At 56.2% G+C, this 25,395-nt stretch overlaps 1 protein-coding gene across 4 annotated transcripts; it reads right to left on the bottom strand.

The window, feature by feature from the left end:
- Positions 1 to 2,409: 2,409 nt before the first annotated feature.
- On the bottom strand, positions 2,410 to 23,492 carry EXOC3L2 (exocyst complex component 3 like 2). 4 transcript variants are annotated; one of them, XM_025424659.3, is made up of 12 exons: positions 23,411 to 23,492; positions 19,017 to 19,555; positions 14,863 to 15,496; positions 12,510 to 12,621; positions 11,457 to 11,558; positions 11,252 to 11,352; positions 10,929 to 11,039; positions 9,604 to 9,739; positions 6,828 to 6,950; positions 6,194 to 6,349; positions 5,276 to 5,397; positions 2,410 to 3,090 (listed from the first exon to the last, which is right to left on the bottom strand). In XM_025424659.3, the coding sequence occupies exons 2-12, from the start codon at positions 19,537 to 19,539 to the stop codon at positions 2,802 to 2,804; spliced, it is 2,409 nt and encodes an 802-aa protein (XP_025280444.1). In that variant the 5' UTR covers positions 19,540 to 19,555; positions 23,411 to 23,492; the 3' UTR covers positions 2,410 to 2,801. The 4 variants fall into 4 exon arrangements, with proteins under 4 accessions (XP_025280444.1, XP_035568382.1, XP_025280443.1 ...); XM_035712489.2 differs by having other exon boundaries at positions 23,332 to 23,468; XM_025424658.2 differs by lacking the exon at positions 23,411 to 23,492 and adding an exon at positions 23,088 to 23,222.
- Between the last annotated feature and the right edge of the window lie 1,903 nt (positions 23,493 to 25,395).

Genomic DNA, 25,395 nt, shown 5'->3' with positions numbered 1-25,395 from the left:
TATTCAACAGTAAAAAAAAGGAAGGACATACTGACACAAGCCACAATGTGGCTGAACCTGGAACATATCTGTGCCAAGTGAAAGAAGAGAGACATTAAAGACCACATGTTTATTCACTAATAGCCAAACTATTGCAAGAGCCCCCACGTCCATCCACAGATGAACAGATAAAGAAAACATGGTCTAGCCACGCAATGGAATAATATTTAGGCTTCAGAAAAGGAAATCCTAACCGTCTGTGACCATATGGATGGACCTGGAAGACGTTATGCTAAGTGAAACCCACCAGTCACGGTAGGACAGACTGCACGATTCCACTTCTCTGAGCTCTCTAAAAAACTCACAGAAGCAGAGGATAGGATGGTGATCCCAGGACGGGGGGTGGCGGGGGGGCTAAGGGGAGGTGTTTATTGGAGATAAAGTTGGTCAGCAGCCTGGGTGAGCTCCAGAGATCTGCGGTAGGATGTTGTGTCTGGAGCTAACGATGCTGTATTGTACACTTAGACTGACTCAGTCAGAGGAGCACGTGACTCTTGATCGTGGGGCCGTGAGTTTGAGCCCCACGTGGGGTGTTGAGATTAATAAAATAAATAAAACTTTTTTAATGTTTTAAGGGATGCCAAGGTGGCTCAGTGGTTGAGTGTCTGCCTTGGGCCCAGGTCATGATCCCGTGGTCCTGGGACTGAGTCCTGCATCAGGCTCCCTGCTTAGTGACAATGAATAAATAAATAAGATCTTTAAAAAAAAAAAATAGCGTAGGGTCACCTGGGTGGCTCAGCAGTTGAGCATCTGCCTTCAGCTCAGGGCGTGATCCTGGAGATACATAAAATCTTTTTTTTTTTTAAGGATTTTATTTATTTATTCATGAGAGACACAGGCAGAGGGAGAAGCAGGCTCCATGCAGGGAGCCCGACGTGGGACTCGATCTTGGGTCTCCAGGATCAGGCCCTGGGCCAAAGGCGGTGCTAAACCGCTGAGCCACCTGGGCTGCCCCACATAAAATCTTTTTTTAAAAATGTGTTAGGAAGGCAGATCTCATGTTAAGTGTTACACACACACACCCCCACATATTCTGTGATCCTATTTATTTATTTTAAGGATTTTACTTATTTATTCATGAGACACACACAGAGAGGCAGAGACACAGGCAGAGGGAGAAGCAGGCTCCATGCAGGGAGCCCGATGCGGGACTCGATCCCAGGATTCTGGGATCACACCCTGAGCCAAAGGCAGGCGCTAAACCACTGAGCCACCCAGGCATCCCATCTGTGATCCCATTTAAATGAAATGCCCAAAATAGGCAAATCTACAAAGACTAGCCATCACCAGGACCTGAGGGGGAGAGGCAGCTAAGAGGTACAGGGTTTCTTTTGGGGGTGATGACAGTTCTAAAATTGACTGTGGTGCTGGTTGCACAACTTGGCGAATATACCAAGGGTGACTGAATCGAACCTTTCAAGGATTGAACTGTCTGGCATGCAAATCCTATTTCCGTAAAGCTGCTTCAAATGGGGGACCCAAATCTGGAAAGAACACTGCCACGCTGAGGCTCACACGTCCTTCACGAACTGCCCACACACCGCAACCTGTCGTTAACTCCTCAACCCCTGTCTCATACATAAGGGACATCGAAAGCGTCCTCTTAGGAGTGGAAGTGAGGGGGGTACGTCCTCTGGACATCTCACCTTGTCCCGGGCAAAGAGAGGTTACGCAGTTCCCCAGAGAGGGGCAGCTTCCTGCCCAACATCACACAGCCCCAAGGCTCCAAGAGTCCTGAGTCCCCACCTTCCTGAGTTCACACGTGGGTGAGGTTCCATCCCCAGCCCCAAAGCTGACCCCTGGCTGCCTCCTCCTTCCCAATTCTCAGAGAAACACACACACCAGGAAATATCCATCATAGGCTGTCCAACCAGGCCGGAGGGGCAGGGGTCAGCAGGGAGGTGACCTCAAGGTCTCCGTGGGGACCAGGATCCGGTGGGGCTGGGGGTGAGAGGCTAGAATGTTTCCCACCCTGAGATTTTCCTGCATCAACCCAGGAGGGCGCCCTGGATGCCGTCGGCCCTGCCCCCAACCTCCTTCCTCTCTTGACACAGCTTCCCGCTAAGGATGGATGGGGGGGGGGGGGTGCCAAGGTGGAGCCACCAGGCTCAGAAGCGAAGGAGAGGCACGTTTGGGATGGAGGGACTCTGGCTGAGAATGGCCAAGGGCCTGCCCTGGAGTCCTGCGGCCTGGGGACTCGGGGTAAGTGGGATGGCTTGCCTACTGCTGGCCTGCAGGGCCTCCCTCAGCCTCCCACTGCCCTGCCCAGGAGTTGGACCCCAGCCCAGCCTTGGGGCGTGTGAGAAGCCCTTGGCCCTGGGCCCTGCCCCCGGTCCTTCCTCCCCCACACACTGGGGACTCAGCCCTTCCTTGTGTTAAATAGAAACCTCTTTATTCTAAGTATCGTACATTCCTTAATACGTTGGACTGGGGCCAGACCTTGAGGTGAGGGGGAAGGGAGGGGAGCCTGGGATACTTCTGTAGAGCCTTCCAGAACGCCACCCACCACACACTGGGCCGGGAGCTGGTGCTGGGAATGAGCTTCGTGGCCTTGGGAAAGTCCTTGCTCCCTCCGGCCTGTTTCTCTTCGCCACAGGAGTGTAGGGGTGGCCCAGAAGACCAAGGATCTTTCCATCCCGGGGGCAGGGGAGGGGAATAGGAGGATCTGCGGTCCCAGGCAGGGAGTCAAGAAGGGGCCATACAGGAGGATGGTTTGTCAGCAGCAAAGATGGGGGGCCGTGAGGCGGGGGGCTGCTAGAGTCTCAGCGTTGGCTGGGGGGCCGCGATGGGGACGGAGGCCGAAGCCGGGGCAGACAGGCCAAACCAGGCCTGGCCAGCCGGCCGAGGGGAAGGCGGCCCGGGAAGGGAGGGAGGCCTAGGCAGAAGGGTGGGCGGGGCACGGAGATGTCGGAGAAGAAGGCGCGGTCCCGAGGGGGTGGCAGGGCTCCCCCCTCCGACAGTTCCAGGTCCCGGGCCACGGCCAGGATCTCCTGGCGGGCGGCTGTGTTGTGCAGGCCGCGGATGTCGAGGAGGGCCGCCACGTGCTTCCGCCTGGGGAGAGAAGGGACAGGTGCATGGGCTTCTCCGCGCCAGACGCAGACGCAGCAGCCCATCTGTGAACCCCCCTGTTCCCCATCCGTCCCACAACCTGCCTTAGCTCTGGAGCCTCTATGCCCGGCTCCGAGGTCCCTTCCCCAGACCCGCAACCCCCAGCCCTCCCCTCTCCCAGGCCCTCCCCATTTCTAGTCCTCCCAAACCCTCCTCCACCAGCACGCCCTCTGGAACCCTCTGCCAACCATTTCCAAACCCTTCCACTCATGACTGATTCCAGACCCCTCACCTCCACACCCAGCACAGGAGTCTTCCTTTTCACCCTGGTCTTAGCTCCCGATTAACCTTCAATCTTCAGCCCCAGCTCAGCTCAAAAGGAAGCCCCTGGACTTCCCTCTGGTCCCCTCATACCTGCATAGGCTCTGGAATCAGCTGCAACCCTAACTTTGTCTTCACTTGCACCTCCAACAGTCCCCACTGTCCCTCAGAGGCTGCCCAGGAGGGCTCACCCGCACTCCCATCTGAACCCTCACCTCACCCCTCACCTCCGAGGCAAGGTCTAGAAGCTTCTCCACCAATGTAGTTCCACTGCCCCATATCCAAAACTAACTCAAAATCTCTCAATCCAGAGCCCACCCATGAGAGAACCTTCATCCCCTTGGAAGACTCACTTCACCCACACACACACCCCAACACACACACCATTCCCAGAACCCTGCTCAGCCAAAGTTCCACTCCAGAACTAAAATTAATGGGGGGGGGGAGGCTTTACCTCAACCAGAAATTTGTCCCAAAACTAACTCTATTTTACAACCCTTGCCCTTAAATCCAAGAGAGGCATCTCAGCAACAGCTCTCGGGTCTCAAGATCCTAAACCTAACAGTCATTTCCAGAACCTTCATTTCAAACACAGCCCTGTGGCCTTCACTGCTTCCTTCAACAGCAGCTCAGAGTCTTCACTTCCCCACACCCCTGGTTTGGAATCACGACGGCTCCAATGTTTGCTCATCCAAAAATGTGACTTAGGAACCTTCCAGCTCACACAAGCTCCAAGACCCAGCCCCAAAGTTGGCTTTGGAACCACTCCAAAAGCTTGAGAGCTTTCAAACAGCTTCACGTTCAAGGACAGATCCCAAATCAGAAACCCCAATCCAGGAGGAATGCTGGGACTCCCACCCTCCATGCACTCCAGGGCTCTGTGCCTTCCCAAGGACAAAGTCCTCCACATCTCAGAGTCAGAACTGTCCATCCTGGAATGGTTCCAGAATCCTCACCCTCAGTCCCAAATCCTCAACCCTGGAGCCTATAAACCCTACTGGTGCCTCAGTCCGAGTATGCAGAGTGCTGCAGGACTGCCACCACCATCCACATTTCCCTCACGGGTGGGGTGGGGGTGGAGGGGGTGATCAAGTGCACCGGCTTTAGAGGCAGCCTGCTGCCCCGGTTCAAGTCCCAGCTTTGCCACTTGCTAGCTGTGACATTTAGGGTAATCTACTTAATTCCTGCCTGCCTCAGATGATGCTAAGCATTTAGAACAGCACTGCCTTTTACTTGCATATAATTTTCTAAAATAACTTTCATTATAGGTCTTACTTATAGAGTGTGGGTGGATAACATGCTTTCTCAGGTCTGACATAAGGACTCAATACACAGGCCTTGGTATTGGTACGCCTGTCACCGTGGATGACGAGGGTAATGCTGCTGTGACGCACGATGCAAAATCCCCCAATGATCCTACGAAAAGGGTGCCGTGATCCCCACGGAAGCGGCCCGCAGAGGGTCCCACACAAAGGAAATGGTCCGCCAGGATCTGAGCGGCGCCTGCAGCTGTCCCAGTGCGTGTGCGCCCGTGTGCCCGTGCGTGTCCCCGTGTCCCCCGCGGCTCCCGGGCTGGGCCGGCCCTTCCTGCCGCCGGCGGCCCCGCGCCCCCCTGCCCTGGGCTTCCTGTGACTGCCTGTTTGTTTGCGAGCCCTGGTGGCGGCGGCGGCGGCAGAAGGAGGGAAATCGTATTAATAATGCCCTGGTTCCAGCAGGAAACGGCCGTCAGACACGCTCGCCGCCTCCCTCCCTCGCCCAAGAGCAGGAAACGCCGGGACGGATGCCAAGGCCGGGAGTCCTCGGCCTGGTGGCGCGGGCGGGGCGGGCGGCGAGGGGCCGGCTCGGGGCGGGGGCGGGGGGCGCTCACCTGATGTCTGGGTAGTCCCGCACCAGCACCCCCACCTCCACCTGGATGCTGGGCGTGTCTTCCAGCTGCAGGACTTCGGCCAGATGAGGCACCACGGCGTCCAGCCACGAAGCCTGGGACTCCTGCAGGGGAAGGCCCCAGCTCACACTCGGGCCCCAGGTCCCCCTCCTCCTACACCACACCCCTCTGGGCCTCGGTTTTCTCGGTGAAGCCGGGCAGAGGACAGACTGGGATCAGAGGGTTTGGGAAGGACCTGGAAGCTTTGAAAACTTGAAGGAAAAAAAAAAAAAAAACCCCAATCGAAATTTATCTATACTCAGTTTTGCGGATAATTTGGGGGCTCGGGGACACCCTTCAAAACCTAGTCTTGTTTGCAAAACGTAACCCTCCGGGGACACCGGATTGCTTGGACGACAGGTCTCCCTGCGTTCTCAATAAAATGAGACACCCTTGGCCGCCCCCACCCCACCCCCGCAATTCCAAGTAGTGCAGACTAGAAAATCCTGGAAACTTCGCGGCCGAGCGAAGCCCTTCCTGTCCTGAGGATTACGATTGGGTAGAAATAAAAGTTGGTCGTTTTAAATTCTTGGGTTTCTGTTGCATTTGGCTCCTATCTGTGCTCAGGAGAACGGCTCCTGTTTACGGAGCGCTCGCTGGGCGCCGGGTAGGGTCCTAAGCACTTCACAGGACTGAACGGATCCAATGAATCCCCACCGCCAGGTGTAGGGAGCCCGAAGCCGGTTTGCGCCGGGAGGCGAGCTCGGCCCGCAAGCAACCGACTTTTACGCGCGGAGGGAGGCCAGGATCGAAGTGTCCCTGTTGACTGAAAGTTGGGAGAAGGCCCGACGCTAATGCCCCGCCCCCCCGCTATCGGGTCCAGGGGTTCTCGGGAGCCCCCCGCCCCCGGGCCGCACTGACCAGCCGCCGGAACAGCCGCTGCAGCTGCGCCGCGTCCTCCCGGAGCCTCCCGGCCACGCGGCTGCGGGTCCGTGCCGAGCGGCAGCGCAGGCGCCCGCGGAGCAGGGGCCGCACGTACTCCACCAGCGCCCGCCGGTGCAGCTCGGCCACCAGCGCCTGGGGACCGGGGGAGACGCGAGAGCCAGTGAGCCGCCGGCGACCCCCTCCCCGCTCCCACTCCCGGCACCCCCGCCGGAACCCCCTACCCCGCCCACAGGGCGCCAGGCCTCTTGGTCGCCCCCAGCGCCCCCCCCAAGTAGCCCTCCCGACTCCCAACGGGTGGGTGACCTCTGTCCTGCGGATGATCCCCTCCTCTGCCCCCTAATCAGCTCGCCGACATCCCCTGCCGGCCCCCAAAGGCTGCCCCACCCCAGTCCTCTCCCCACTCTCCGGGAGTTCCACCTCCCAGAGGCCCCCCCCCGACCCTGTATGCGCCCCACTCTCCACCCCTGTACCCGCCGATCTGCCTCCCCGCAGACCCCACGCAGAGCGCCGCCTATCTCGCCTTGAGAGAGCGCCCGGCACCTGGAAGGGGTCTCCCCCTGCAGAGCGCTCCCGCTCCCCGCGCTCTCCCGCCCGCGACAAGCCCGCGCACCTGGTAGGGCTCATCCTGCATCCTGCGCAGCGCCAGGGCCTGAGCGCCCAGCGTGCCCACGATGCCATCCAGGGCCTCCGGGCTGTTCAGCCACTTCCTGCGCATCAACTTGTTGAAGTAGGGCTGGGGGGGACAGCATGGGGGGATGGTTGCAGCTCTCCTCCCTTCCACCCTCTTTCTCCACTTACCAGTTCAGCAGAGGAGAGCTGAACCACTGCTGAGCTGTGCCCTCCTGGGGCGCACAGTCCAGGGAGGGAGACCGACCATTCCCCACTGATGGACCCAGAGTGGTGGGGGCTGGGAGGAGGGAACCCGGGAGTTTTAGGAAGCCCAGAGGAGTTGCCTGGGTCAGCACAGAGAGTCCAGGAGGGCTTCCTGGAGGAGGGGCACCAGAGCTTGGGCGGAAGGATGGTGTGGCTAGCCCGGCTAGGGATGATGAAGAGAGTGGCTCAATTAGCGTGAAGAGCCAGCGTGAAGGCTGCTCGGATGGGTTTGCCTGTCAGAGGGTCAGAAAGAGGGTCCAAGTGGCTGACAAGACCATCTATACAATAATTTGTGGGGCCCAGTGCAACACGAAAACGGAATGCCCTTATTCAAAATTATTAATAACTTGAAGACAGAGGGAGAGGGTCAGGCTTATACTTTACCGAGATCCTGATGGGAGGGGCCAGGCAGAGGTAGAAATGGGGAGGAGGGACCGGAAGGAGGGGAAAAGGAGAAAGAAGTGGGTAAGAGGGGTGAGGAGGGGGAAAGCAGAGCCCAAGGAGTAGAATTCCTAGGATTTCTGTGGGGGTGGAGGAGGGAGGCACCTGGATGTGATCCAAGAGGTGGGAAGGGCACTGGGTCTGTCCCTGAAATGGATCTGGGGCAGTAAGGGGGTGAATGTGAGGCGGGGGGGGGGGGGGGGGGGGGGGGGGGCGGGTCTGAAGAAGGTCAGATCCCTCTCTACCCTGCACCCCAGTCCTGCTCTCATTCCTACAGTAGCCTGCTAGCCCAGGTGTCTGAACCTCCCCGAATAGGGCCTTTTGTTGAAAAGTGGGTGTGAATTAAATGAGCTGATGCTCTCGCTGCAGCACCTGGCTCCGGGCATGTCACTGTTTCTATAAACTCTGTATTTTTAGGAAGATTTCAGCCAGTACCCGTGGGCTGAGAGGGAGCTAAGCACTGTACAGCCACACGATCCCGTTGCTTCCTCACAGCCACCCGAGAAGCCTGGAATTCCTGTGCCCATTTTCCAGATGAGCAAACAGACACCCCGAGAGGACAAGTAACTTGCTCAGGTCCCCCTATTTGGAAAAAGTGCAGCCAGGCCTGGAATGTAGACTGCATCCCCTTCTCGGCAACCCCATAACCTCCGACTCACTTTCATGCACACACCTATCCATGTAGTCATTCAACAAACACTCTTCCTGTGGCTCAGCCAGGGGTGGGTGGCTGGGGACACTTGGGGATGCTCCGGGACACAGAGCAGAATGAGACGAACAAAACTTCAAATATTTGATAATCCTAAACAGGTCGGGGTGGGGATGGGGATCTGATTACCGGTCTGATATTTGCTGATATTAAGGAATTATCGCTCCCTTTGTTTGGTATGAAAAGGCACTGTGGTTATGTTCATTTACAAAGACTTTCTTATCTTTTGGAGATGCAGACTGAAGTGTTGATGGATGATGACAGGATGTCAGGGATGGGGAGGGCGCAGGGGGTGGGGGAAAGGTGAAACAAAATTGGCCAGGAGTTGATATTTGCTGGAGCTGGTCCACCAGGAGGTCATTCTGTCATTCTGCTTACTTTTGTGTACGTTTGAAATTTTCCATAATAAAAAGTTATTTTAGAAACATTCCGACAAACCTTGCCCTTGAGAAGCTCACATTCCAGTGGATGGAGCTGGCTGGGGGGGGGGGGGGGGTGTTGAAGCAAAGGCCGTAGGACTGCAGGTGGCTGTAAGTACTTGGAGAAAAACAGCAGGGAGTGGGGAAGGGGAAGGGAGTCTCCTCTTGGGGATTCTGTTTTAAATAGGGCAGCCCGAGGAGGTCTCACCGAGAAGGTGACATCTGAGTCAAGACTTGAAAGAGGTGAGAGGGTAGCGACGTGGCTACTGGAGGTGGGGAGAGTGGTCCAAACAAAGGGAACAGCAGGTGCAAAGGTACTGAACTGTGTGTGGTGAGTTTAAGGAAGAGCAAGGGGGCTGGTATGGCGGGAGGAGGCAGGTGGGGGGAGGCGAGGTCAGAGAGGGGAGGGTCAGATCATCCAGGGCCTCCATCCATCCACCACAAGGGCTTTGGCTCTTGCTCTGAGTGAGCTGGGTTGGACAACATGAATGAGCCTGCATTACAACCAGGGATATGCACCCCTCGGGCTCACTCACAGGTACTCCCACCACTCTCCCCACATACTCTCATACACCTCTTCTGACTCCAGCCCCCTCTGGGGTCCCACAGGAGCCCAGAGGTCAGCAGGGTGCAGGGATCTAGGAGAGGCTGGGCAGGGATTTGGGGGGCCTCAGTGGGGAGGGGCCCCACCCAATCCCCAAGGCCCCTTGGCTCTCCATCTTCCCCTTGACCATATCCTCCCCTGTCTTCCTTCCTGCACCCTCCTTTACCCCCCCCATGACCCAAACAGGCTATTACCCCCACCCCTGCCTGCTTCCCGAAGAACACTGAGTCCTGGGCTGAAAGGACCTGCCGGTTGGCAGGATGCTCCCCTGTCCCGGCTGCCCCCTTCTCACACACACACACACACACACACACACACACACACACCCCGCCTCACTCACCTGCAGCTCCTGGAATAGCAGGTCAGCCAGGACTCGGTGGCAGAGCCGGGTCACGCGGTCCAGAGCGCTGGCTGCTGCTTCCCGGGCCGGCTCACTTTCGGGAGGGCCCACCCGGGCCAGGCGCTCTGCCAGAGCCCTGTGGGGATCGGAGGAGCCAAAGTCAAGGAGCCCCAATATTCAGCTCAATTGCCTGGACCTCGCTCCCTCCTTAGATGGACTCTATTTTGTAAGCACAGGGGTGATGGGTCAGATGGGGAGCTGGGAAAAGTCAGGAGTTCTGGGGAGAGTCTGGGGGCTAAGAAATATCAAGGGATGCCTGGGAGGCTGAGCGGGGGTGGGTGGGACGTGGAAGCTCCGTGGAATGTGATTCGAAACACCTATAATTCTAAAATCCTACCCTTCCCATTTTTTCTTCATGATGACCCGTCATCATGAAGAAAAAGGGCGATTTGGCATTTTCTGCCCAAATCCCAGCGAGGCCCCCTTCTGGGCATGTGTCCCCCAGAGTCCCCACGTTTGTGGGATTGACAGGTGTACCAGATTTTGCTCTAGAAAGGGTGGAGCCGAGAGTCTCCACATTGAATACACGACGGTATATCTGCTCAGTGGACTACAGTTCAGATCTTACAAGGGAGTGTGGGAACGCCACGTGCTGACAGAAAGATCTCCAAGCTGTTAAGGGGAAAGGCACAAAAGTGTGTCCAACATTCTTACCACTTGTGGGGTTTTTTTTAAAGGAAAAAGAATAATATGTATGCACACAGTGAAATATATTTACTTGTGTCTGTATGGAATGTGCATATGAAATATGCATATGAATATGCACAAGATATGCATATGCATGAAGTATGCATATGCACACATACACTTATTTACACATATTTACGGGTAAATATATCAAATGCCCCAGCAGAGACATGGCAGGCTCTAGCAATAAGGAAGTTGGGGAGCATGTTGGAGGGAGACTTTTCACTGCACGCCCCATTGTATCTAGAATTTTGAACCATGTAAATGCATTAAAAATTACTTAATAAAAAAAAGGAAAGGAAGATAAAAAGGCAAAAAAAAATCTGTAATTCCTAGAGTGTTTGAATCTGGCTTCTAAGGTTTCTATAATTACAACACTCCAGTGTTTCGATCACTCAGTAATTCTAGCGCTCTGTGATGCTGAGGTTCTTTTTAGGACTCCCAGGGTTTTCTGCTTCCAAGGCCCCATGTGCCTTTCGCTCTGGACCAGCTCTGTGATGCCCCACCCGGGATCTGGGCATCCCAGTTCAGCTGGTCATGGTGACTGGCCCTGTCCCCCACACACGGGGTGCTCTCACCTCAGGGGGGGCCCACAGTTGACCAGGGAGATGGTCCTGCTGATGTAGGTGTCAGGTAGCAGCTCCCGAACTCCTGGATTCTCATGGAATCGCTCCACCCGCTGCTGGAAGCTGGGGACAGGAGAAAGGGAGGGTGTATGACAGATGGGGCGCAGCTGGAGGGGGTCTCCTGCTGGGCACTCAGCCCCGCAAAGCCTGTGATCCTCACCGACAGGCCCCTGCCCATCCATCCTCGGTTTCCTATCTTCCCTCCTCTCTCTGTTGGATCCTGGGTACTGATGCCTCCACCCCAGCCCTGCACCCCTGCCCCAACCCTCCATTACCTCTGCAGGAATTCTGCTAGCCCCCCCAAGCAGCAGTGGGCCATCCGCTCCCCAAACTCCTGGCTGATGCGGGGTGCTCGCTCTGTATGCTCTTCTAGCAGCTGCGTGGTCCATGGAGAGGAGAAGAGGTGAGGAGGGGGGAGGTCCTGCTTTCCCCTCCCCGGGGCACTGTTCTGCTGACTCTCCTCCTCCCGCTACCCCCTACCTCACACACGTCCTGTGCCAGGCTGCTGGGCCGGTCCTCCGTCCTCGCCCAGTGCTCCTCATTCTCCTGCAGCACTCGAAGGAGGGCTGCTCGTGTCTGAGCCTGGCGTGGGAAGGTGGGGGGAAAGGCAGGAGTCAGGGGAGCCCGGGAGCCTCTCCCTCCTTTCCCCCCCTCTATGGTCCCCACACCTTAGCCTCAAGCAGGTCTGGGTTCTACCCCTAAGCTTCTCAAGGTTACCCTAAGGAGAGAAGCTGGACCAGAAAACCTCCCCAGCCTCTTGCATCCCTAAGTCCATGATTTGCAGCTTGATATTAAGAGTCTGTAGTTTTAAGCTTCCTCCCTTTGATAGCCAGAGAGTTTGAGGGTCTTGTCTCTCATTATTTGACGGTCCTAAGGCTCCGCTCCCCAGATTCTGCAAAACAATTTGCTCAAGAGAGTCAGATTCTGTAATTCCAGAATGCCAAGGGTCTGGGATGCTAAGGTTTATGCATCTCTGACCCTCTGGTCCAGTGCTCCCTTCAATGAATCTGAGACTCTAGGTGTGTTGGGAGTCTAAGATTCTGGGCTCTTAGGTTACAAAGATTGTAATTTCAACGGCCGAGGCAGGGCTGGCATTCAGGTGGGAAGCAGCCCCGTGGCCAGGCTGGGTGTTCATGGCCGGGCCACTCTGCTGACTGGTGCCTGTGCCTGGCCAGTTACTAACCATGCTGACTATCTGCCTCGCTTATGTGCAGAGATGGCTTTGATGCCGAATCTCTGGGACTGTGAGCTGAGCTTCTGTGACTGCCTCTTGCTCCGTGATTGGAAGTATGGGAATGTATCGAACCTTTACTGATGGTCCCTCTGCCTGGCTGGGTGCTTGGGTAATAACACTGAACCTAAGACAGAGTGATCAGTATGGGCTGACATTTCTGTGTCTTTTGGGCCGAGCTCAGAAGTCCCCACAGAGGGAAAAAGGGAATGAGAGTAGCGGAAGGGAGAGAGGGGAGGCCCCCAAGCCCAGCATGACCACTCTCTCCCTGCAGAGTGTCTCCGCTCCCACACCCCCAGTACCTTAACGTCTGTGACACATTCATCCTCCAAGCCCCGCAGGGTGCCAGGAGACAGCAGGGGCCCGAGCTCTCCATTCTCCAGGGCAACCAGGTCCACCAGCCCTAGGACCTCTCTGGGAAGGGGGGCGAGAGACAAGGAGGTCTGTGAGAAAGGGATCTGGGCAGCTGAACCCCCTCCTACCCCTACCTCTTTACACCCAGTGTGTTTCTGACCCTGGGCCACTCCCTTCCTCTCTAGAGGCCAGCTTTGCTCATCCCTCAAAGGAAGTCTCTGGAATTGTCGCGCCCCTGGCTCCAGTTCTCTGAGTCAGCTCCCTGATGAATGGTGTCCGGGCAAGACTTGCAGGGGTCAAGTCCAGGCTTGAATGGTCTGGCACGCAAGATCTCACCCAAGATCAGCTTCATCAGATGGAAGCTCCCTTCCGCCTCCACATCTCGTCCCTACCACCTCACCTGGCCTTGGAGGCTTCCCCAGTCCAGCCCTCACTCCCCGATGCTACAGTCTTGCACACCTGGCCTGGGTGATACCATCACCCCCCATCCCCCACCCCACCCACACACATCCCAAGCTTTTGCTCATGGCATCTTCTCAGCCACAAGCACCATCTTCCTACTCCTGTCCTGCTATTCCAGGAAGCTTTCCAGACTCCCTGTCCTGCCTCCATCTCTCATAGGTGGTGTGAGAGTGTCCTTAACACGTATTCCCAAAGGGGATCTAGGAGGTCCGATGTCACTAGCTGTTTGTTTCCCGTTCTTCTAAGTGACACCATGATGATTTTGTTTGAGGAACCACCCACTCCTCTCGCTGGCCAACATGTAGTTTGGGTGTGGTCAGCTCCCTTTTCCCTGGAGTGCATAGGTGATTCAGTCATGGCTAATCATAGTCCATCCCCTGGCCACAGGAATGGATCCAAAGGATCCAAAGCCTCAAGAATTTGGAGATGTTAGGACTGGGACCATCAATGGTGCTGAGGTTCTAAATGCTAAGATTATAAACTTAGAATTCAAGGGACCAAGAGTCTTACAGTCCCAACACTGGAAGGATCCAAAGTATCAAAGTTCTAGGCTCTAAAGAGGGGATAAGGCTAAGGCTTAGGATTTGAAATCTCATTGGTACTAAGGTTCTAGGATTGAAAGTGTTGATGCTTAAGTTCTAAGATTGGAAGAATCAACAGTGATAATGTCCTAGGACCTAAGGAAAGCAGTGAAAGGGTTCTAGAATTCTGAGGGTCAACTATGCCAAAATTTTAGGGATGATGGTACTAAGGTTTTAGTATTTAAGAATCAGTGGTATTAAGGTTCTAGGACTGGAAGAGTCAATGGTACCAAGATTCTAGGATGGGAATGATCAGCAGTGCTAAACTCTAGGACCAGAAGGATGAACAGTACTGAGATTCTAACAGTATAAGTGTCAATGATATTACGGTTCTAGGCCTGGAGGGATCCACAGCACTGACCTTCTAGGGCTGAAAGGGTCAATGGTGCTGAGATTTTAGAACTGGAAGGGCCTTTGGTGCTAACAGGTTCTAAGTCTGGAAGAGTGGGAGGTGTTAAGGTTCTAAGATTGCAGGGGTCAATGGTCAGGTTGCTAAGATTCTGGGAGTTTGTCAATGATGTGAAGGTTCTAGGCTTGGAAGGGTCAGTGGTGCCAAGATTTTAAGAATGAAAAGATAACAAGGCAAGACTTCTAGAACAAGAAGATCAACGATGCTTAGATTCTAGGAAGGGTGAGCAGCGCTGTGATTCCAAGTGTTGAGATGCTGAGGTCCTCGGGCTGGGGGTGCTCAGGTTTTAGAACTGGGAGGACTGATGTTGCTAAAGGTCTAGCACAAACGGGTGGAGAGCGTGGAGAGCGCTCAGATGCTCAGATTGTGAATGTCACAGTGCTGAGGAAAGGAAGGATCCACCTGTTACGGATGCAGGAGTGGAATGGTGCTGAAGTTCTAGGACTGGAAAGGGCCACGGTGCTAAGGTTCTAGGGGCGTCATAGAACCTTTCCACCATGGAAAGGTTCGCGATCTGGAGAGATCACTAGTGATTCTGGGACTGGAAGGGTGGGCGGTGCCACGCGTCCAAGGGTGGAAGTGTTGACGATGCTGAGGTCCTTGGGTTCTCAGACTGGAAGGTGCTGAGGTTTTAACACTGGAAGGACCGACGTGGCTACGGTTCTAGCGCGGGCAGGGGGAGAGCGTTCAGTGTCACCAGTGCCGAGGACCGAGGAGGACCGGAAGGGTCAACGGTCCAGGGTGCTTACTTAGCATCTGAAGAGGTGCGGGAGCGCGTGCTTGGGTGCGGGAGCGTGCGCGTGGGTGGCGGGGTTCTGGGCGACCCGGGGACAGCCGGCCCCGCCTCACCTGGGGTACACCTGGTTGTGCCAGTGCAGCAGCGCGTAGCGGTCGCCCAGCGGCAGCCTCCGGCGGGCGGCGGCCCCGAGCCACTCGGCCAGCGCGCCGTGGTAGCCGCGCAGGTAGACGCCGAAGGCGCCCAGGCCGGCGGGGTAGGCGGGCGCCAGGCGGCCCCGCACGACGCCCATATCCTCCAGCAGCCGCGCCCGCAGCGCCTCCAGCTGCCCCGCCAGGCCCCCGGGCGCCCCGGGCGCCGCCGCCTCCAGGCGTTCCCGCGCCGCGCGCCCCACCGCCTCGGCCCAGCGGACGCGCAGCTTGCGGGCCGCCCCGGGCCCCCGGCGCCCGTCGGCCGCCTCCTCCTGCAGCAGCACCTGGCCCAGCTGCGCCACGGCGCCCGCCCCGGCGCCCGCGCCCGGCCCGGGGCCCGCCAGCGTCTCGCGCACCAGCGCCCACAGCTCGCGCTGCAGGGCCTCGTAGAGCAGCGCCACGTCCCGCGCCCGGCGGCCGCCGCCCGCGCCCTCGGCCGCGGGAGGCCCGGGCGCGCCGCCCCCCGACGACGCCAGCTCCTCGGCCTCCAGCTCCAAGATGTGCTCGTCGGCTCGGGCGAGCTCGCGCTGCTGGATCAGGCTCAGGATCTCCAGCACTGTGGGGGCAGAGCGGGAGGTCAGGGGGAGGCAAACCGGTGGCGCGAGAGTGGGGGTGGGGGGTGGCTGGCCGGGAGGATGGGAAGGGGGAGGTGACGGCCCAGGAAGGAGTCGGGAACGCTTCACGGGATCGGGCGGAGAGAAGGGTCGGTGAGGGAGGGAGGGAGGAGGGAAAGGGGGACCCAGGGGTGGAGGGTGACGAGGGTGGGGGACAGGAAGGCCAGAGAGGGGTAGGAAAGGGGAGGGGGTGCGGGGGAGAGAGGGGACGGTGAGTTGGGGAGCGAGAGGGCCAGGACCTGAGGGAGGGGACAGGAGAGGGTTAGGGATGGCGGAGGGTGGTAGGCAGTGGGATAGGTGTCGGGATAAGGGAAGCTAGTCAAAGGACCAGAGCATCATTAGGAGACTAGCAAGAGGATGGGGAGAGGGGGGGAGGATGGGGAGTCAGGGGAAATGGGGGTAAGGGATTGAGGCAGAAGGGAGAGGGTCAGGGCACAGGGGAGGACAGAAGGTATTGGGGAGTGGGTTATGATATGGAAAGGGGTCAGGATATTTGGAGGGTGAGGACAGGAAAAGTCCATCAGAGCTACAGAAAGGGATCCGGGCAATGGGAGGGCTGGGGTAAAGCCAGCCTGAGCCAGGTAGGGGGAGAGGGTGGAGAGAAGCAGTGGATCAGGGGGCAAGGTGGAGGCTTGGAGGTGGGGAGAGGTTAGCCAGACTAGAGATGGGGTCTTCTGGGGGGGTGATCTGGCACTCTGAGTTCAGACTCCCCAAGACACAGCCCCATGGGGTTGCTGTGAGTGAAGGCAAAGGGAGGGTCCTGGTGGCCCAGGGTTACCCCGACACCTCCACCCCCCTCCACTTCCTCCCTGGCAGAAAAACTGTTTCCTGGCCAGCGCTATTTCTGCCCATCCGTTTCCAGAAGGCGGGGGCTCCAGTCACCCCCTCCTCACCTCACCGAAGTGCCCTCCCAGTCCCTAGGGAGCTGGTGCTGAAATAGCCTCTGGCCAGGATGTAGAGGATACTCAGAAGAGGCTTTCCTGAAGTCCCCACCACTGAGGCAGCACGCCCGGGGGTGGGGTGGGGGTGGGGGTGGGTGGCTAGGAGTGAGAAGGGGGATGGAGCCAGGGTTGGGGACCGCTGGAAGGGGTGAAGATGAGTTTGGGGTGACATCTGTAGAGGGGACAGGAAAGGAGTTGAGAAGGACATCTGCGTTTTGTGGGGTGCGGAGATGAGGGTGGAAGTGGAGTTAAGTGACAATTGAGGATGGAAAACAGGTGGAGATGGATGTGAATTTGAAGATGCAATGTGGACATTAGTTGGGGCTGGGAACGTGGGTGGAGGTTGGGAATGGGGGTTCAGACGCAGACTCAGGGTCCAGGTGGAGATGGGATTAAGAACGAAGGGGGAAGAGACACCTGGGTGGCTCAGTGGTTGGGTGTCTGCCTTTGGCTCAGGTCGTGATCCCGGGGTCCTGGGATCAAGTCCTGCATCAGGCTCCCTGCACGGAGCCTGCTTCTCCCTCTGCCTGTGTCTCTGCCTCTCTCTCGGTCTCTCATCAATCAATAAATAAAATCTTAAAAAAAAAAAAAAAGAGTGAAGGGGGCAGGGACACCTGGGTGGCTCAGTGGTTGAGGGTCTGGCAGGCGGTTGTCCCAACATTGGGCACAGTGCTGATTAAAAATTGCCTTTATTATTATTATTTTTTTAAGATTTGATTTATTCATGACAGATACAGAGAGAGAGAGAGAGAGGTAGAGACACGGTCCTGGGTCTCCAGGATCACACTCCCGGCTGAAGGTGGTGCTAAACCGCTTGGCCACTGGGGCTGCCCAAAAATTGCCTTTAGACAAGAAATGGGTTGGGAATAAGCATGTGTATGTGTCCCAAGGTGGAGATGGCTGATGGAGTTGGAATTAGTTTGAGGTACAAACCAAAAAGGCATCACACTGGGGCTTGGAGTAGTTTGGGGTGAATATACAGGTGGGGGGGTGTCTTAAGTTGATTTGTACCCCACCCCACCTCCCCCACCAAGAAAAAAGATGTGTGAAGTCCTAACCCCCACAACCTCAGAATGGGATCTTATCTGGAGACAGGGTCCTTGCAGAGGTAATCAAGTTACAATGAGGTCATAGGGTAGGTTCTAATCCACTATGACTGGTGTTTTTTTTTTTTTTAAGATTTTATTTATTTATTCGTGAGAGACACACAAAGAGAGAGAGAGAGAGAGAGGCAGAGACATAGGCAGGGGGAGAAAAGCAGGCTCCCTGCAGGGAGCCTGATGCAGAACTCGATCCCAGGACCCCAGGATCACCACCTGAGCTGAAGGCAGATAGATGCTCAACCACTGAGCCACCCAGGTGTCCCATGACTGGTGTTATACAAAGGGAAGACTTGGACACAGAGACTCACACAGAGGGAAGATAATGTGAAGTCACAGCGAGGAGGCCGCGTGGTGACAACAGGAGTGAGGTGGCCAGGACCCAGGGAACTCCGAGGATGGCTGGCAAAGCATCAGGTGCAGGAAGAAATGAGGAAGGATTCCCCTCTGAGTTTCCAAGGATGCGTGGCCCTGCCGACACCTTGGTTTCAGACTTCTAGCCTCCAGCACGGAGAGAATAGGTGTCTATAGTTTAAGCCGCCTGGTTTGTGGGATTCCATTACTACGGCACCCAAGGGAACCGAAGAACACAGGCCGTCGGGGACACAGTCAGTAGACGCAGGTAGAAGGTAGGCACTGGCCACGGTGGTGAGTTTGAGATGAAGCTTGGACAGTGGGTAGAGGCTGGGGGTTTGGGAGTGGGATGGAGTTAGGGCTGGGGTCCAGAGTGGGATGGAAAAGGAGAGATTAGGGTGAAGGAGGAGGTAGAGGTGGTCTTTGCAATCTGGGGCCAGTGTTGGGGCTGGGGATGGGAAGTAGGCAGGGTCTGGGGGTTAGGGGGAGGCAGAAGGTCAAGGTTGGATGTGGATACTTTGAAAGGAGATGGGATAGTGGTTGAATTTGAAGGGAGGGAGGGTAGGAGGGTTAAAATTGGAAATAAGGGATCCCTGGGTGGCGCAGCGGTTTGGCGCCTGCCTTTGGCCCAGGGCGTGATCCTGGAGACCCGGGATCGAATCCCACATCGGGCTCCCGGTGCATGGAGCCTGCTTCTCCCTCTGCCTATGTCTCTGCCTCTCTCTCTTTCTCTCTGTGTGACTATCATAAATAAATAAAAAAATTAAAAAAAAATTTTAAAAATTGGAAATAAATAATAAATAAATAAATAAATAAATAAATAGGAAAAAGATTGGAGGTAGGGAGGGAATTGGGGATTGGGACCAAAGTTAGTGATTCACTTATCACAGGACACGGTGGTGGGTGGAGGGGGGATGGATTGGGGGTGGGTGTGGAGCTGGAGCTGGCTTCGTGATGGAGATAAGGACTGCAGGGTGCGGTGGGATGTGGACAGACAAAGGTTGGAGAAGTGTGCAGAGATGGGGTCACAGGAGGAGGCCGGGGCTGGGCAGGGGCTCCTGACTCACCTGACAGAGGCTCCTTCATCTTTGGGGGCTCAGGGACCTTGGGCGGGGGCTCAGGGGCCGCCTCGCCTGCGGGCACCACCCTCTCAGCCAGTGACGCACGGTGGGGCTTGGGCCCGCGTCCCAGTCTCAGGAAGGCCAGTCTCCGGACAGCCTCCCCGGCCGCCTCCTCGTCGCCCTGGGCTCGGGTCCCCTGAAGCCTGGCCAGGAGGCCAAAATCTGCAGAGCTCCTGCGTATCCCTGGCGTCAGCATGCGGCCCAGGAAAGAGCGGGGCGGCCCATCTCCGGGGCTGCCTACCCGCCTGCCAGGGGTCCAGCCCAACCGGAAGGGGGACAGGCCAGCCAGCTTCTCCAGAGTGGCCCGGCGGCGACAAGACGTTCCATTGGGCAGGGTCCCCAGCTCCCCAACCTCCTCTTCTTCCAGTCCTGGAACTTCCTCAAAGGGGTTTCGGGAGGACCTCAGGGGCAGGGTCCCTGCCCGGGGCACCTTAGAGTCGGCCACCCCTAGACTCTTCAGGATGGGCATTTTGGCAGGCAGGGACCTGGGGAGAACATAAGGGACCATCAGTGGGGTCGACAGCAGTAGTGGTGTTGATGACCGACGATAATGCCCCTGCGTGCCAGGCCCTGGTCTAGGCACTCACGGATCCCATGAGGTTAGGGCTACATTATGTCCATTTTGCAGATGTTGCCCAAGGTCCCCCAGTGATTCAGGGATGATGCTGTCATTCACACCCAGACCTGTCGATTCTGGGGCTGGGGTTCTTTTCCCCCCAAGCATTGCCATTCAGACCCTTTTCCTGCCTTACACCTGCCTGGAGGGTTCATCATCTTTGTAGACCCTCGTACTCCACAAGGAAGCAAGCTGACAGAGGAGAAGTGTCCTTCCCAAGCTGGCACAGCCAGCGAAGGCCAGAGGCTGAGTGGGGACTCAGGCCCCACCATGTACCCGGTCAGCCAGTCACACACCTGGGCACCTGCCTCATCTCCCCTGTCCAGTCCGCACACCTGTCACCTCCACCCTACCCTGTTCATTCCTTGAGCAAAACTTTCCTGGGAAATGTCCAGAACAGGATAAATCCATAGAGACAGAAAGGAGATGAGGGGTGGCCAGGGACTGGGAGAGGGGGCACTGGGGATTGGGGACGGGTTTCCTTTTGGGAAATGAAAATGTTCTGGAACTACATAGTGGTGATGGTTGACAGCCTTGCGAATGTACCAGATGCCACTGAATTGTATGCTTTAAAGTGGCTCATAAAGTGAATTTTATGTTCTGTATATTTTACTACCCTCCCCGCCCTCCAAAAACAAAACAACACAAAACAAAACCTTACTAGGTATTTGCCCGGTGCAGGCACTGGGGACACAGCGGTGGCCAAGGCAGATCCGTTCTTGCCCTCTTGGGGCTTGAAGTCTCCCAAATTCTGTTAATCCCATCTCCTAAATCCTTCATCTCCTCCCTTTCCATGGCCCCCTGCCCCAATCCAAGTGCCCTCCAGCTTCCTCACTTCCTCTCGGGTGTCTGAGCTCCTCTTGCCCCCCCACCCCCACCCCAGCCCACGTTTGAGGGCCTCCTTAAAGCACAGACCTGCTCCTTTCTTTCTTTTAACCTTGCATGGGTCCCCAGTGCCCTGGGGACAAAATTCGACTGCCTTCACCTGCCAGCTGTGCTTCTCACTGCAGGCTCCTCTGCGTGTCAGCATTTGTTGATCCTTCTACAGGGAAACCTGTTCCCCCTGCTCCACTCATGCTTTAGGACACAGCCCCAAATCCCCCTCCTCCCAGAAGTCCTCCCTGATGCCCAGGCTGGGTCAAGTTGCCCCCCTCAGAATTTCCCCCATCCCAACCCTGCCCACTCTGACTTGTCACTGTCTGGGGGTGAGTCTGTGCCTCCCCCCCCCACTGGACTGTGAAGCCCTGAGAGGACAGGGTCAGGCTGTTGCAGTCACTGCAGTGTCCCCAGCTCCCAGGGCAGGCGCTCAGGAAATGAATGGGTGCTAAACAGGAAACGAAGGAGGGAAGGACCTCATTCCTCGTGGGTGAGGAGGAGTCAAGCTGGAGAGGTCAGTAAAGAGCAGGCCATGCAAGGCCTCGCAGGGCCATGAGGAGGGACTTGGGCTTTTTCCCGAAGACACTGGGGAACCATGGAAGGGTGCTTTTTAAAATGATGAAATAGTTCAAATATTCAGAAATTCAGAAAAATTTAGAAAACAAACACCTCTTGTGCCTCCAATCTTAGCATCTAATGCAAACATTCGCTCTACTTGGTTCAGGTTTGTTTCTTTGTTTGTTTAAGAATCAAGCATTATAGGGGAACCTGGGTGGCTCAACGGTTGAGTGTCTGCCTTCGGCCCAGGGCATGATCCTGGGGTCCTGGGATCAAGTCCCACATCGGGGTCCCTGCAGTGAGCCTGCGTCTCCCTCTGCCTGTGTCTCTGCCTCTCTGCGTGTGTGTGTCTCTCAGGAATAAATAAATAAAATCTTAAAAAAAAAAAAAAAAAAGAATCCGGCATTACAGACGCACCCACCCCACCCCACCCCGACTGTCCCCCTGGCCCTGCTTGCTCTAGCCTTCCCCCAAGGAATGCAGCATCCTGCAGCATCCAGCATGTGCATCTCCCCATCCACGCAGACATTTACTCTGCCAACACAGACTTGCAGCCAGGAATCATGTATTGTTTTACGTGGCTTCAAACTCCCTAGAAATGCTACCGTGCCCTGCGTATCCTGCAACTTGCTGTTTGCTGGTTGTTTTTTGGCTCACATACTTGTGAGATGTTTCCACGCCTATCTCCGTGGCCCTGGTTGATTTTTCTTAAGCGTTGCATACTATTCCACTGTGTGGCTGTGGCAAAACTCTGTCATCTGTCAGACGTTCACACGTTCTCCTGTTGCTAGGTTGTTTGGACCTGGGACAGGTCCCAAGCAGGTGAAGGGGCAGCTGTGCGGGGGTGTGGAGCATCTGGAAGGAGGCCGATGCTCACAGAGCCCTGAGGTGGCTGGGCCGTGGGCATGAGCATCTCCATTCATGGTGGAGACCCCCTTCTTTCCTCCCTGACTTCAGCCTCTGGACCTCCGCTGCTGTTCTTCAAGTCCCTTCCCGGTCTTCATGGTCCCCTGTCCCCCAGGGAGGCAGTCTCCATGGCAACCCTTGCCTGGAGCCCCCATGGTTGTGGGCAATCAATACTGGCCCCCCCATGCACACACACACACACACACACACACACACACGCACACACACACGTCACCCTCTAATTCTCCATCTTTCATTTTCCAAACAGGCTTCTCCATGCTTCATCCCATCCCCCAGAACTGCCTCCATCACCTCCCCCCAAAAAAACTGCACCTCTCCCTCAAAACAGGGGGTTCAACTTCCCCTCTAATGGGATGTCAACAGTACCCCAACTGGATTTGCCACTCCTCATTGGCTCCCACATCCATCCCCAAACTGGATCCCCTAACCCACCCCCAAGCCATTCCCAACATCCCCAGACCCCATTGCAACATCTTCTGAAAACTGGCCCCCTCTGTCTTTCCCCTTCCTGGCTCCAACAGCCGCCTCTGCAAACTGGCTCCGACATCCTGCCCCTTCCAGCCTCCTCAACTGCCCCCAGTGCCCGGCCCCCTGACTCACTTCCGAGGCATCCCTGGAGCCCCCAGCCTCCCGACCTCCCACAGGATGTCTTGGCCACCAGCTTTCCTCTCTGGGCTCCGGCTCCTCCCCCTCCCCCCCCTCCTTCATTGCCAGCCTTTCCCTAAAGTCCTGAACCCTCCATGGAGGAACAGCCTGACCCTGTTTGCAGAAGTCAGTACCTCCAGTCCCCAAATCTGTATCAGAAAGCAGCCCTTACAAACTGTGTCCACGCTGGACCCCGACCATGCAACCCCAATCCAGACCTTGCCCCCAAACAGTCTTGTCACCAGCCCAGCCTGTTTCAAGCCCACGCACACCTTCCTTCTGAGCCCCATCTCCAGCTCCGTCTCCATCCCAGCCCTGTCTTCTTTCCCATCTCCAAGCCCCCATCTCTTGGGGAAGGAGCAAAGCACCCATCCCTCTCTGGCCCATCTTCCCACCTGAACTCAGAAGGCATCGGACACAACCGTGCTTCATGTCTCTTCTCCTTTGATGGTCCAAGCTCTCCCTGCGGTCTTCAAAGCTTCTCTGGATCCCCAGGGCCCCCAAATTGTCCCCCCCCACCAACCCCCCTCCTACTTCCAGCTCCTCCTGCCCTCCCGCTGGCACCCTCCTGAGGTCGGGCCCACGTTCTCTCTTTGCCCGCCCCCCAGCCTCTCCTGGCCTCAGGGCGTGTGTTCTCACCACCTCTGGTCCAGCTGAGATCCAGGGGGAGCCCAGGCCTGGGGCATGTGGATCCCGCCCCCTCCTCGGGGGCACTCACCTCCTAGTCAGTGCCTCTGTGCCTCTGTCCCTGCACTGCTGTCCTGCCCTGAGGACACTTGGGCCAGAACTGCTGAGAGCTTGGAACTTGGGGGGGTGGGTAGGGGGGGGTTAGAGGAGGTCAATTTCCTGTCAGGAAACCCCTCCCTCTCTGGGGCCAGGGGCCGGAAGGACTCTTTATCTGTCTGCCCTTTTAGGCCAAGCTGGTGTTGGGCTGGGAAGGCCAAGGCCACAGAGTCGGGCCCCCACCCTCACCCCCACCCGGAATCGGCCCCCCCTCCTGCCTGCTCTTCACGCCTTCCAAGGTGACAACACCATCCTGAGCACCCTGGGGAGACACGCAGCGCTGGATACGGGCCCAGAGCTCTCCTTCGGGGTCCTCGCTCTGGAGTAATGACATGGATGGGGGTTCTGCTGGCCCAGAAGCTGGAATTAGAGGCCAAAAGGGGGTGACACTGGTCATGGCTTTGGAATTGTGGTGCCTAAACGCCCCGTCCCCAGGTCCTCGCATGGCCCCCTCTTCGACACTGCCCTGGCCTCAGCTCCAGCATCCGTTCCTCAAAGGAGACCTTCCCTGAGCAGCAGAAGCTCTCTTCCCCCACCCCCCACCCCCTCTCTCCTCCAGGGACTGGCTCTGATTTGTCAATTCCTTTATATCACCTTCCTCAATTTGAATGATAAGATTTCTCTGTCTCCCTTGTAGAGTTTCTGAGTCTCCCACTGGAATGTGAAGTCAAAGCCGATTTTGGTCACCTTGTTTATCTTTATATTCCTAGATGTGTGCCTGGCACATAGTAGATGCTCAGTAAAGATTTATTAACCAAATGTGCACATGGGGATACATTAGAGCTAAAGATTGGAAGTTGGGGATGTATATGATGGGTGAAGTGGGGGCTAGGAATGGGTTAGGGGTTGGGTGGAGTTAGATGCAGGATTAGGGTTATTTTTAAGGCTGAGTTTTAGGTTTAGGTGGGCTTTCAGGGGCTCAGGCACAGGTGTTAGGCCTGGGACAAGGGATCACTTGCCTAGACAAGTTGGGGTTGTTGTGGGATTAGGGTCAGGGCTGGGTTCAAGGATCACTGCTTCTCCCCCACTCCCAGTAAGGGCCTTATAGATACTTAGGCTGGGAGAAGTGGGTCAGGGGTTAAGATTCCAAGGTCTGAAGGCCTCAGATCAAGGGTTGGATTTGCCAGACAATGAGTGGTTGAGTGGCCAAGAAGGGAGGGGAAGGCTTTGTCCTCGCCAGGTCAGTGTGGCCAGGTCAGCGTGGACCCATGGTAATCTGAAGGCAGCAAGCAAGTTGCTCCTGGCTGGAACCAGTTGACCTGGTGTGGGCTGTAACAGCTATCAGATCTCCCCTTCTTTTTTTAATTTAATTTTTTATTGAGTTATAATTCATATGCCATAAAATTCACCCTTTTGTGTATGTGGTGGTGGTGGGGCAGACAGAGATCTTAAGCAGATGACTCCACACCCAGCACGGAGCTCCACACAAGGCTCAATCTTACAACCCTGACATCATGACCTGAGCTGAAATCAAGAGTGGGTTGCTTAACCGACTGAGCCACCCAGGCACCCCTAAAATTCACCCTTTTAAGATGCAGGATTCAGTGGTTTTAAGTATATTCACAAGATGCAGCAAGTGTCGCCACTATCTAATTCCAGAACATTTTCATCACCTCAAAAAGAAACCCGTAACCCGTTAGCAGCCTTTTCCCAATACCCTGTGTTTCCAATTCCGTGGATTTCTCTATTTGGGGACGTCCCATATAAAAGGAATCAAACCATAAGTGGTCTTTTGTGTCAGGCTACTTTTGCTAAGCATACTGACTTTAAGGTTCATCATTTTGTAGCCTCATTTAACCTCAGTCCCTGCATCTGGGAAGTGGGGTGGGCACAGTATTGGGGTCAGCGGAGCCAGGGTGGGGCCTGAGGTGTGGTGGGCAGGTGTGTTGTAGGGAGGTGATCTGCTGCCCCCGAGTGGTG

This window comes from Canis lupus, chromosome 1 (assembly GCF_003254725.2).
Source record: "Canis lupus dingo isolate Sandy chromosome 1, ASM325472v2, whole genome shotgun sequence".
Lineage (NCBI taxonomy): Eukaryota > Metazoa > Chordata > Mammalia > Carnivora > Canidae > Canis > Canis lupus.
The sequence above is the reverse complement of the archived record's forward strand: the minus strand, read 5'-3'. Positions and strand labels throughout refer to the sequence as shown.

Bases quoted from the DNA above. Each gene is read 5' to 3' on its own strand.
- EXOC3L2 (XM_035712489.2), bottom strand. From the start codon at position 23,378: ATGCCCCAGGCCTGGGCTCCCCCTGGATCTCAGCTGGACCAGAGGTG. The intron at 11,559-12,509 runs GTACTGGGGGTG...TTCCCACGCCAG, and splicing joins AATGTGTCACAGACGTTAAG to GCTCAGACACGAGCAGCCCT. The intron at 11,353-11,456 runs GTAGGGGGTAGC...TGGACCACGCAG, and splicing joins TGGCACAGGACGTGTGTGAG to CTGCTAGAAGAGCATACAGA.